At 39.0% G+C, this 12886-nt stretch overlaps 3 protein-coding genes across 3 annotated transcripts; 2 read left to right on the top strand and 1 right to left on the bottom strand.

The window, feature by feature from the left end:
• The first annotated feature begins 56 nt into the window (after positions 1 to 56).
• Positions 57 to 1132, top strand: LOC119659630 (RNA transcription, translation and transport factor protein). Its single transcript, XM_038067828.1, has 3 exons — positions 57 to 220; positions 281 to 607; positions 664 to 1132. The coding sequence occupies exons 1-3, from the start codon at positions 160 to 162 to the stop codon at positions 1014 to 1016; spliced, it is 741 nt and encodes a 246-aa protein (XP_037923756.1). The 5' UTR covers positions 57 to 159; the 3' UTR covers positions 1017 to 1132.
• A 23-nt stretch (positions 1133 to 1155) lies between these two features.
• Positions 1156 to 1622, top strand: LOC119659631. Its single transcript, XM_038067829.1, has 2 exons — positions 1156 to 1432; positions 1492 to 1622. Exons 1-2 carry the CDS (start codon positions 1195 to 1197, stop codon positions 1551 to 1553), a joined length of 300 nt encoding a protein of 99 aa, XP_037923757.1. The 5' UTR covers positions 1156 to 1194; the 3' UTR covers positions 1554 to 1622.
• A 5807-nt stretch (positions 1623 to 7429) lies between these two features.
• Positions 7430 to 8317, bottom strand: LOC119658880. Its single transcript, XM_038066651.1, has 3 exons — positions 8087 to 8317; positions 7650 to 8025; positions 7430 to 7585 (listed from the first exon to the last, which is right to left on the bottom strand). The coding sequence occupies exons 1-3, from the start codon at positions 8243 to 8245 to the stop codon at positions 7491 to 7493; spliced, it is 630 nt and encodes a 209-aa protein (XP_037922579.1). The 5' UTR covers positions 8246 to 8317; the 3' UTR covers positions 7430 to 7490.
• Between the last annotated feature and the right edge of the window lie 4569 nt (positions 8318 to 12886).

The raw sequence follows: 12886 nt of genomic DNA, 5'->3' as shown, positions 1-12886 counted from the left end.
CATATAATTAATAGTGTAGTAGGACTTTCCAAGGGTAAATAATATCTACGAATTCCTTGTTCTTTAGAAAGAAGAAGCTGCGATTGTCATCAGCGTCACTGTTGAAGTCGGCATTTCCCAAATTGTGTTATTCGTGTTTGTCACTACCAATTTAGCAATATGATGAAAAACAAGTTGATTGCTCTCAAGCATCCTACACCTGATAATCTCGACTGCAATGGTAAGGTTACGTGCATCAGCGCCGGCTCGGTTTTGACTGTTGGATTTTTCCTACTTACAGACAGGAAAGTTTTCGCTAGTACAGTTCTATGGCTGGAGGACCAGAAAATTCGTGAATACAGGATTGAAGATAGGGAAGGTCTCCGTCAAGTCGACTCAGCGGATAAGTGGGAAAAAGCATATACGGCCTATAAACAGGATGTTGGCATGCCAAAATTGACGACTCCCGTGGAGGAGCTATCATGGTTACTCAGTTACGCAGTACGATTGGAATATTTAGACGATCCCGATAAATATAAGGATTTGAACTCGAAAGAAATCCTCGCGAAGAATAGCAAGTCACAGGAGCCGACAATAAAAGCGCAGAATTCCTTCGATAAATTAGATTGTGAGTCATTTTCATCAACACAGAGGAAGATCTAAATAATTTCGCATATTTTCCAGTTAATCACAAGGACTTCATCGCCGGGGTACGAACTCTAGCGTCGAAGCTAGGTATCACCAACCACCCCGATCATCTTGTGCTACTTGAAGCTGTAGCACGGGTGGTCCACGAACGATTAAGTGCTCAGGCAACTAAGAGTCCGGCGATAGAGGGAAAGCCATTCCCATTCGAGAAGGGGAATGATGTGATTACCGATGAGAAAGCGCTGGACAAAGCGGCCCGCATATTACGACTCTTACAAATCCATACGTTGCGTGAGCTGCAGACGAAAATCAACGAGACAATCGTCGCTGTCCAAGATCTGACTGCCGATCCCAGGACTGACACGAAGCTCGGAAAAGTCGGTTTCTAGAAACTTTCAATGTGAATTCTCTTTTCTTTCCTTTATCGTAACTTATTTTTATAAAAAATTGTCGATGGCGGTCTCCAAAGCTACCTCGATGGTAATAAAGATTTAATATTGGCACAGTTGGCTTTTTACTTTCTTTTCTCGAAGAGCGGTCAATTTTTTACGGTGTGGGAGTAAACAAATGATTGGACAATTGACAGATCCTAACCTCGAAACTGAGTTATGTCGAGATGTTTTCTGCTTTGTGAGGATGGCCAATTCCACTATTGGAAATTCGAAAGCGATGAAAGAGGAGGACTGCCTAGGGTGCCGACTAGTTTCGGGGTTTGGGCTGTTCTTCATTGGAGCATATCTCTATCGTCAGTCCCAGCGGCAGAGTGGTACATTTAGTAAAATAACTGTGGTCTCCCTCTCGGCAGGTACGTAATTTTGGAACTGTATTCTTTTAAGATGAACTAATAAAGCATATTTTCGATAGTTTCGATTGGTCTGGGAGTAGCCAGAATTTGTAACGCACCGTTGTTCCCAAAGGATAAGTAGTCTGCTGTACAAGTTATCAGCTGTATTTTCACAAGTCTTTGTAAACGAAATAAATCTTATATATGAATACTCGGATGATTTATTCAAAAGTTACCTTTTCTGATCATTGACTTTAAGTGAGTAAACTGGCTTCATCCATATTTTCGCTTATTAGTTAATGTTTCATTTTCCCCTATGCCTCTAGAAACCAATGGACTTCCTAAGGGAGCCTGTTCCTTTGATTGTGATCGGGGGAATGTGGTGAGTTTCCAGAACGTGGCGGAGTGAATTTTAAACCTGAAATACCCTGAAAAATATATTTTACCCAAAATAAAGTACAACTTTTTTGTTGAAAAGAAAAACACTCAAAATTATAATTCCCAATTACTTTTTTTTGGGTCTTCAAAATTATCCATTCAAATCCTCAATGAATCCTGAAAGCTGCTAATAAAGTCTATACAGTGAGTCCCGAATGATTGCAACTCCTGGTGTTTACCCGAAAGAATTGTGTGAGGATTTTGGACATGAAAATTCAACTCTCAATAGAATCATCCCAAACGAGGGAAAAATAGTAGCTATTAAACATGGGAACGTTAACCGGAGTCGTTTTGGGGGAGGCTTGCATGAGCTCATCGACAAAGTTGCTTCTAAATGGTATCAGTAAATGAAATCAAAAAATCTCCAAATTTCTGGTCCAATGAACCAAGCGCCTAAATTTTCACAATGACTGAAAATAAACCATTTTCATTTCGTTCCCCTTATAGATGGAAAAAAACATGAAAATGTGAAAACTACTATATAAGAAGAAAAATAATTTTCCATTGTCCATACAAGATTTCAAGCCCACTGGTATTTTTAATGCTGATAAAAAGGTCTCTTTTCTCGCAAATAGTTATACAATTTTTGCAGCCGAATGCTTCTTCAATTATTCAGACCAGAAAATGATTTTTTTTTTTTTCTTCTTCAGCCTTTGTCCCGTTCACAAGGTGACTTTGTTGGCTTGCTTCCAGATATAGCGCAACGAAAGTTTTTGCAGTCTTAAAATTCACACTATAAAGTACTAGTCTATATTAGAAGGTAAAAAAAAAGAATTTTTATGATCTTTTGTTTTCGTTGTTAAATGTGACCACACAATTTTCTTACCAATCAATCTATCCTTTTAGAGTAAAAAAATATTTTTTTAATTCTGATTATTTAGCTATTTTATAAAGGACGCCAAAGTTTTCTCCACAAAAAGCATCTCATCCTATGGCTTCTAGTTAGTAAATAAAACATACTAATATTTATTAGAATAGTAAATACAACGCACTGAAGTTTATTAAAATCGGATGGGTATATCCTAAGATTAGAAAAACGTATTTTAATTTTTTTACGATTGATTTGTTGAAAATCTTGGAACTGAGTAAGTTTTCTTCTATGTAAACCAATGAGTAGAACCCAACTCTTGTCTTGGAGGCATGGAGGAAAGCAACAGGAAATGACGACATTGGAGCTGCTCTCTAGAAAGGAACGAACTGGCGCCCAAAATTCTTGGCTCATTTCATATGCATTGCGACATTTAATGCTAGCGGAACCCGTGCACTGCTTTAAATTAATCTATCACGGAAAGTAAAGTTCGAAATGTGGGCATAAAATTCGAAGTAAATCCCAACCGATTCGTGTATCCGGTCTGGGCGGAAGCGCTCTACTTACTTCTTTTCTTTCTTATCATGAGCGCTATCACACAAAACATCCAACGTCGAAATGTCCTATACATTGCTCTATCCAAATGATTTTTTTATAGGGTCTCACACCAAAACTGATCTCGAATAATTCATCTAAAAGTGAAAAAAATCACCACAGGCAGCACGGCCCGCGGCAAAACCTGATCAAAATAGAATTTTTAACGACAGACTCGAATGAAACAGACACTTTCACTGTCAGCGACAGTTACCTATCGAGAACTGAGCGATTTAAATATCTCAGATCAATACTCGAAGCCGATGGTGAAATGTTTTATGAAATTACTTCGCAAATGAGCGCAACTCAGATTCACAAATGCATTAAATGTACAATTAAAAGGTGGTAAGAATATCGTTTAGAGGAGATATAATGTATATATATAAGTCCAATAGGATAAACATTTGCATACAAACCGTCAATCTTACAACCAATCCACATGTTTGCCAAGCCTTAAAAAATAGGTTTGGCTTGGTTACTAGCGATTGTAGGCGATCTGGCGCATCCACACACTTGCCAAACCACAAAAAACCATCGTGAACGCATGTGGATAGGGTGTTTGGTTTGGTATTGTTGCTTCGCTGGCGCTTGCTACCGATCCGATGGAGGGTCGGCTTTTAGACACAAATCGAAGGGTATGTGCGCGAGGCGAAGGTGTGTGTTCAATGCGGCTTGTGAGCGAATCTTGCTGACTTGGAACGAACTTCGCTGGCGTGGAATGTTCATTTCACAGGTAGATACTAGACAGCTACTACATTCCCCCTTGCCCCTCAAGAAGGGAAATTAGTGCGAATACGCACGATTTCAAATTGCTCTGCCCTTGAGCATGAGCGAGATATAACCAAAACCGGATCAGCTGTGTTTGACATGCTGCCCAGACCACAGTAGATCTACTATATGCAGTACCCTTACTTAAATGACCCCACTTGCAAATGTGCTCCAGAAGCTTATCTGTACACATCAGAGACGCTAAACAAGGAAAAGGCATAATCTTCGTCAAATCGTATTGGTAAGAGAGAGATCGGTGAGCTTTTGCTATTCTGGTACTACGGCGTGCTCACCCATTTAGCAAAAAGTTGTTTCACGTATTCACTTATACATAAGCAAAAACTTGCCAATCTCACCAATACATTGGCAAGTCCGGGCGGTATGTCAAATACAGCTGATCGGGTTTTCGGTACATCTCGCTCATGCTCAAGGGCAAAACAATTTGAAATCGTGTGTACTCGCACTGATTTCCCCCCTTGAGGGGCAAGGGGGAGTGAGGTAACTGTCTAGTATCTAACTGTGACTTGACGTTTCGGTCTAAGCAGATATTCGCTCAATGGTTTGTGAGAGTGCTTGTTATTCGTTTGCATCGACAACGTGCTGCTGACAGCGAGCTATATATAACCTTGGCTCAGTGGAGTTTAGCGTCGGCAAAATTTATACATTCTATCATCAAAAACAAAGAGGAATATATTCACATAAAAGAAGAAAGGTTCATCACGTACTAATCTAAGCCAACGATGAAAAATGAAAGTAAGCGCAGGAAATCGGGTGAAAACTGGGTGCCAGTGCAAGTTGAAACTAATTTGCCGCCGAAGAAGAAAGGAGGCAAAGCAATATGGGTTGACACTGTGAGAGAGGACACATTCCGGCGCCGTGACAAAGTAACCGATGAACTAATAAAAAGAACAACAATCCTACTGAATTCTTGCAAGCCACGGTTGACCAACCAGAACTCGCGGCAAATTTTCAAGTAGTCTCCCGTCCAGATGTTCAACTTCGAATTTAATTTAAGTGTCAACATCATCTTTGTTAGGACATATTGAAATAAAAAACTGTTGTGACTGAAGCTTATTTTTATTTGAGATATTGAAGATCATGACATATTCAAGTAATAAAGATACAGGGTTTGGTAGACCTTTACTAAACTAATCTGGACACGAATTAGAAGTTAGTTAGCCGAAATTTTAAGTGAAGATATTTTCTTTTTTATTGGCTAAAAGTATTTGGTGATGTATACAAATACAACGGCCCAAAAAAATATTCGACATGTTATTGTGTTTGCAAAGATCCTTTAAAATATCAAAAACTAAATGCAGCAATAAACAAGTCGGGAAACCGGAAGGTGAATGCTTCGGGTATGAAAAGTTTTGTGTATTTCTTATATAAAGGCATTTTAGTATGCATTTGCCCTATTAGTACGTAGCACTTGCTTGGCTGACATATTCTTTTCATCTCTCTCTTATCAATACGATTTGACGAAGGTTATGGTTTGTCCTTCTTTGGCGCCGATCATGTGTACGGATAAGTTTCCGCAATACCTTTGCAAGTCAGGGCATTTTAGTGTGGATATTGCCTCTTAGATATACTGTGGTTCATTGTGCATTGCAGTTGCAAGCGAGTTGCAGCACACCTCACACGTTTTAGAGTGTCCCGGCAGGAAACGAATGCATCAAAAATATTTATACTACGCGGAGTTAGAAATAATACTTTGTTTTAATGATGAAACTTATGTTACACCCCATCAAATCTTTATTGATAACACTGAACTGTTGTCCTTAAAATGTTTATTCGTTTCATTGCCCTTGAGTAACGGGCTTAGATCAATTAAAAATTTTCCAAGAAGCTCATGCGCGAAAACAGAACCGAGAGAATAAAAATGTATATGTGCGTGTAGTTCCGCGCTTCTTATAAAAGAATTTTGAAGCATCATTTGCTCACAAACTCTATTAAGATTAATTGCCATTAATCTAAATGAATCTTTTAAAAAAGCTCGGCCTTTGATACCTGCTGGGTTGCGACGAGCGGCAAATGTATTGAATCGACTTAGTGCTAGCCACATACGTGCAAAGAGGTTGTCAAGTAGGTTGTTGGTTGCAGGGTGATTGCACGTTTGTCGGCAAGTTGCGGTTGCAGCGAGATTCCACGTTTGTAGACAAGTTGTGTTTGGTCGATCGAATTCCGACAACTGCAACTTGCCCACACATGTGCAACCTCGTACCAACCAATAGCTTGCTTGGCAACTTGATTACACGTCTATGGCTAGTGTAACACACTTGTACTCGATGACGATGTTGATACGCAAAATCAAGGCAAATAATTGTTGAAGATTTCTAGTTTATAGCAAGTGGCAAGTGTCTGAAGCCGGCATTGCATTACCATCATTGTGTGCGAACCAAACAATGTAACGTCACCACAGATACAGAGCAGAAGTAACTCAACAGACGCTGTTTCATCTCTCCATGAGAACAGCGTGACAGAAGCGGGTTTAAGGTGCTATTTGTCCGCTTATATACATTCGTAAACACGGCGTCAGTATCAAATACATTCAGAGCAAAAACCGCTTAGTAAATTCAGGCCAAAGTCGGTCGGAGCAAAGCTATATTTTATTTACCAATTTGTCTTTTTCTTTTTTAAATCGTGGCTTGTCCAAAACAGTGTTTCGTGAACTAAAATCACAAAATCTGAATCTGAACTAAAATCCCCGAGAGAATTTTTTATTCCCCAATTAGTCCGTGGATGACAGACTAAGAACTTCCTCAATATCTACACAAAATTTAAGTATGTATTTGTTAATAGCCTTTTGCAGCCGGTGTCAGAATTAGGCCTTGTTTCATAAAATACTAACCATTTTTTTTTGTTCGCTGCCTGAGGGTATCCTGAGTCCTCCAATCATTTTATGGCAAACCGGACCAATTGGGAAACGACTTATTTCTACTGTTGTCCATACACTAGGGGTTGTTCGTTTCTATATATAAATTTGCAAACATGTCAAGAGTCCGATCCCCCGATTATACTATAAATTTATTGTTGAAAATTTCGCAGATATATGTTTAGGACACAACGTGTATCCTTCTTCAATGCTGGCTACTGTGAAGGACACCTGTTGTGTCCGAAACAAGTGTTTGCGAATCTTCAACAATAAATCTATAGTGTAACCGGAAACTTTTCTTTTAATAGTTTTATTTAAATTAAAGTAGAAAACAAAGCAGCCATCTTCAAAAAAACTTGTTCATTACATTCGCACAACTTCAATCGCTTTCCTCCCATAGTAGAGACAAAGTCTTATAAGCTGTTTCTGCCCTGGACGAAATCGCAAGTCCTCTCTTTTTATACTAATCGAAACTTTTCATTTGAGATTGTAAAGAGAGAGAGAGAAAAGAAGTTCGTATGCATAAATATTTGAAAAATACTGTAAACAGAATATTTAATTCAATTTTGAGTGTATATTCATTCCCTTGAGTATAATTTCTACAAAATAGCTATATCCGCGCAATTTTTGAAAGTTTCTTGAGGACCACAGCCGGCTGCGCTTGTGCCATCTTCGCAAGTACCCCAGTTGTTAGCTAAAATTTGAATTTAGATTAGATGATTAGATCCAGGTAAAATTGTAAGCGATTTGCAACCAACCTGCTACATAAGTCCAGCGAAGAACGCAGTGTGTACATTTCAAATCCCTTGGGGCTTGAATTTGAAGGTTAAATGTCTGAGGGTCATAGGATGGTAGATCGTAACGGTCGCTTCCGTTAGATATTTTAATTTGATTTGCAGCGAAACATTCCTCAGATTCCTTTCCGAAAACATCCAAATTGCATAGATCAAATTTGAAATAACCTTTGTGGTTGGCGGTCAATTTCGCAGAGACCGGAATATTTTGACCTGGAGAATATTTTCCAACAATGACACCAGCTCCATAGGTTCCTCCCAGCTCATGTGGGCGCGGTGCTGCGGCACCATAACTATCTCCACAAAGTCCGCATTTTCCACCATATGTTTGCCAGAGAACCTAACATAACACCAAAGATAATATTTTCTGTGTTTTTATGGAGATACAATATTTTCTTTACGAATGCACCACCACAGAATAACTCATTATCTGTATAATTGGGAACAGCGGTTGAATCGTATCGCCAGCGAGATTGGCGTCCTACGGGTTCCAACATCATTCCATGGCCATATACGTTGGTAATTAGAACCGAACAGAGTAAAACAAATATTTTCAACATTCTGTGATTTTTCAACTACCTGAAGGAATTATACTTAAGGTTGGACGAACACTATGAAGTGTGATGTGTTGTTTTAAGCTTTTATATGGCGTAGTTATCAGGATTATGTACCAAATCTCAACGTTATCAAATTTTGATATATGTATGTTGGTATTTATAACTCCTATTAAATAGGGTTTCTAGTTAGCTTAATAGTTAAGCCCCCAATCGAGATTATGGAAGCAAAAGTTCAATTTCAGTGGGGTGGGAACACCCCCTATTGTTTTTAAAAAGCTGTAAAAAACATAAAAGATTTTATTGTTGTAGCAATCATTTAATAATGCGTTCAGTGGTACCATGTTATGGGCTACGATATCACATCCCACGAAAAATTCAAGTGGATTTACGATGATGCTAGTAATGCTTGATGCATGTGAAGATAGCAACCGTTTTGAGCGGTAAATAAAACATTTCGCTGGATTTGCTTTGCCAGATCTAAATATTCAAATTGAATTGTTAATCGATTGCCTTCTAAGTTGTCGCAGAAATCGACGAGCCTTGGTGCCGAGCTCCGGTGTTTGGCCTTCGATAGCTTTATTGCTAACTGGACAATCTGTCCAAGGTTTCTTTCCGATTTTCATCTAACTAAATACTCCGGTAACATAGCAAACCAGTGTCAGTTGGTTAATTTCTTTTTGTGAAAGAATATCAGACAAATATGTCCGCTTCAACTCTACCAAGTGATTGCCTTCCCACTAAAAACCGTCCTCCGTCTTTTCACCCCTGCTTCTAAAAAACGATCGTATATTGAATACTTCGTTGGGTGAGTTTGCCTTGACGCTTTCATACTTCTAATGCTTTTAGCTATCCTCCTCATTGTTTCCGCCAGCAGCTTATACTCAACATTCCGGAGGCAATTGAAAGTCTGCTCTCTTTCAGCTTAAACATCTCCCCAGGTATACTTTTCAGGATCGTATTCATCTTCAGTGTCTCTTTGAGACGTCTCCTAATGCCCGGAAACACACACGGACAATGAAATACTATATATCCAAATTGTAGCAAGTGACTATCTAACTAAATAAGTACCATTGTCTTTGGGCTTCGCATGCTTAAGCTTCAGCCATTCCCCAATATTAGAAAGGACTTATGCGTCCACTGACCCTTCGAATATTTATACCATCTATTTTGCTAGCGACGATGTCCCATATATATAATACATCTGGTCTAGTACGGTAAATTCATTTAGCGCGCTAGGGAAGGAGCTCTCCAGCACTTTTGTTATCTGATTTGGTTCTAAAAGCGCTCAGATTCCCACAACCATTAAAAGGTAATGCGAATTTACCACAAGCCATGCGTATAGTACAAAGGAGCGCAAATTCCAGCTAATTATAATCCCTGACTGTGTTTCAACCCACAAATGTTGCTTTTTGATAAGCATTTTGCAAGTTCCTTGTGGGAGGAGTAGGAAAGGAGTGATTATGGGGCCAAAGATTTACCGGGGGTTCGTAATTAACATATTAATAAAATTACATTTATTTAATAATATAAAGGGGGCCGTATTCATTCAAGGTGCGCATTTTCTTTCTACGGTTCCGATGATGTATGAATACTTCGCGAAAGCATACAAAAGAGTATTGATCGTTCGGTTTGAATTTGAAAATGTGGTGCTAAAGGTCACATTGTCTAGGAATGTAACAGGCTCTAAAATTCGTATTAGACGAATTAAGGGAAGGTCTATACATGATGTCCCGTTTATGATGGTATAAATTTTAATGGTGAATAGTATCACTTGTTTGAGGGAAATTGGTCTATGGAATGGGTACTCTATCCTTTGCCGTTCCCAAAAAAATCACAATTTACCACTCCCACAATCATTTAACTCCAGATTTGATATCATTTTCGGAAACTACATAAAATTTCTTATAATTGGATATTTTTTCAATTGCAAAAGTCATCGTCATTTCGAAGATATAACATTAAACAAGTCGGGAAACCGGAAGCTTGACGCTTCAGGTATGAAAGGTTTTGTGTATTTCTTTTATAAAGAAATTTGGGTGTGCATTTGCCCCATTAGCATGTAGCACGTAAAATATGCATATATTATGTGAAAATAGCCACTTTCAAGTGACATTGACATTCATAGTCTTGAATTTGCAGAGGAGCACAGATTTGACCTAGTATAACTTTGTTAGTAATAGTGCGATTTTCACCAAATTTGGCAGGATCATGATCTATACCGTAGCCTACATTGCTGCAAAATTTTGTGATTCTAGGGTGAACTTAAGGGAGGTTTTCCTGTCAATTACTAAAAATTATTTTAATATACTATTATTAACTTTATTTGAACAGGTATCGATATGGAGGGTATTTCGGAGCCTAGGCACCATATAGTGGCAGCCCCCTGATTTTTTCCAGATTTTTCGGTTGGGTGGTTCCTGAGAATGGGCTCGTTAAAAAAATGACAACTTTCAACCCCCCGCACTCTCCACCTTTTCAGCAAAAGTCAAAACTAATACCCGCTTCGAAAAGTACCAACCGAGACCTTTAATTTGATACCCCACATGACTATATTTGATGAAAAAAAAATGTACACCCCCCTTTTGCATGTATGGGGACCCCCCCTTAAATTCGTCTTAAGAGGATGTAACTCACTATATGCGTGAGCGTTCATAGTTCCCACCTTTCTACCAAATTTGGTGTCAATCGCTATAACCGTTTCCGAGAAAAATGCGTGTGACGGACAGACAGACAGACGGACAGACAGACAGACAGTACTTAAGTGCAGTACACACTGCACTTAAGTACTTAGGTGTAATGATTGACCAGAGGTTGAATTTCAGATTGCATGTGGAGGGTGCAGCAACCAAGGCATATAACATCGGAGCGCTGGTTGCGAGAATGCTACCAAATATAGGTGGCCCAAGGCCGAGCCGTCGACTACTTATTTCAAGGGTGGTCAGTTCGATCCTACTGTATGCAGCCCCAGTATGGGCAGATGCACTGGAAAATACAATAAATAAGAAAAAGATTGGAGCTGCGTATCGCATAAGTGTACTCCGAACATGTTGCGCTTACAGAACAATTTCTACTGAAGCAGCTTGCGTGATAGCAGGAATGATCCCGATTGAGATTCTGGCGAAAGAAACACAACGACTTTACGATCGAACGTACCTCACCGGAGAATCTCCTGCCCGTCGGCGACAGTTCGCACGAGGTGTTTGTTTTACAAACAAAACCTTAAACAAGTCGGGAAACCGGAAGCTGGACGCTTCAGGTACGAAAGGTTTTGTGTATTTCTTAGTACGTAGCACGTAATATATGCATATATTATATGGGAATATCCACTTTCGGATGATATTGACATTCATAATCTTGAATTTGCAAAGAAGCGACAACTTTGACGTATTATAACTTTGTTAGTAATACTGCGATTTCCACCAAACTTGGTAAGATCATGCTCTTATATACCCTATATTGTTGCGAAATTTCGTGGTCCTAGCATGAATTTAAGGGGGTTCTGCAGCGAATTACTAAAAATTATAGTAATATACTATTATTAACTTTATTTATGCAGATATCAGTGTGGAAGGTATTTCGGAGCCCAGGCACCATATAGTGGCAGCCTCTTGATTTTTTTCAGATTTTTCGGTTGGGTAGTTTCTGAGAATGGCCCCCGTAAAGGAATGGTCACTTTCAACCACCCGCACTCCCCACCTTTCCAACAAATGTGAAAACTAAGACCAGCTTCGAAAAGTACTGACCGAGACCTTTAATTTGATACCCCACATGACTATATTTGATGAAAAAAAAATTTACACCCCCCTTTTGCATGTATGGGGACCCCCCCTTAAATTCGTTGTAAAAGGATGTAATTCACTGTATGCGTGAGCGTTCACAGTTCCCAGCTTTCCACCAAATTTGGTGTCAATGGCTATAACTGTCTCCGAGAAAAATGCGTGTGACGGACAGACAGACAGACAGACAGACAGACAGACAGACAGACAGACAGACGGACAGACAGACAGACAGACAGACAGACAGACAGTAAACCGATTTTAATAAGGTTTTGTGTTTACACAAAACCTTAAAAAGCGCTAGGGAGAATTAGATTTTTCTTGAATGGAATTTTAATATTTCACTCGAATTTCAATTATTCTCGTTAATTATGACGTCAGCATCTTATTTGTATGGCTTAGGAGGCTGTTAATTAGCACGAAATTGATAAGTTTGAACTTCTATAACTTTGACACTAATAGTTGGATTTTCATGGAACTTAGCATGTGTATGCACGAGACTGTTCTCTATGTCGGTGCAAAATTTGGTACACCTAAGATGAGCTTAAGGGGAGTGTTTTAGTCAATTTCTAAAAGTTGATAATATACTATTAGTAAATTTATTTGAGCAGATATCGTAATGGGACATCTCTCGAAGATTAGATTTCGCATAAGTGTTTTACACAAAACCTTAAAAAGGCCTGCAGATAAATAGATTCTTCATTAATGCGACTTTAATATTCCACGCGAATGTCAATTATTCCGGGTAATTATGACGTCAGCATGTGATTTGCATGGCTTTGCAAGTTTGAACTGCTATAACTTTGGCGTTAATTGCCAGATTTCCACGAAATTTAGCACGTATATACGAAATATTAGCCTCTATGCT

This window comes from Hermetia illucens, chromosome 6 (genome assembly GCF_905115235.1).
Source record: "Hermetia illucens chromosome 6, iHerIll2.2.curated.20191125, whole genome shotgun sequence".
NCBI classification, from domain to species: domain Eukaryota; kingdom Metazoa; phylum Arthropoda; class Insecta; order Diptera; family Stratiomyidae; genus Hermetia; species Hermetia illucens.
This window is presented reverse-complemented; position numbering and strand designations above follow the sequence as displayed.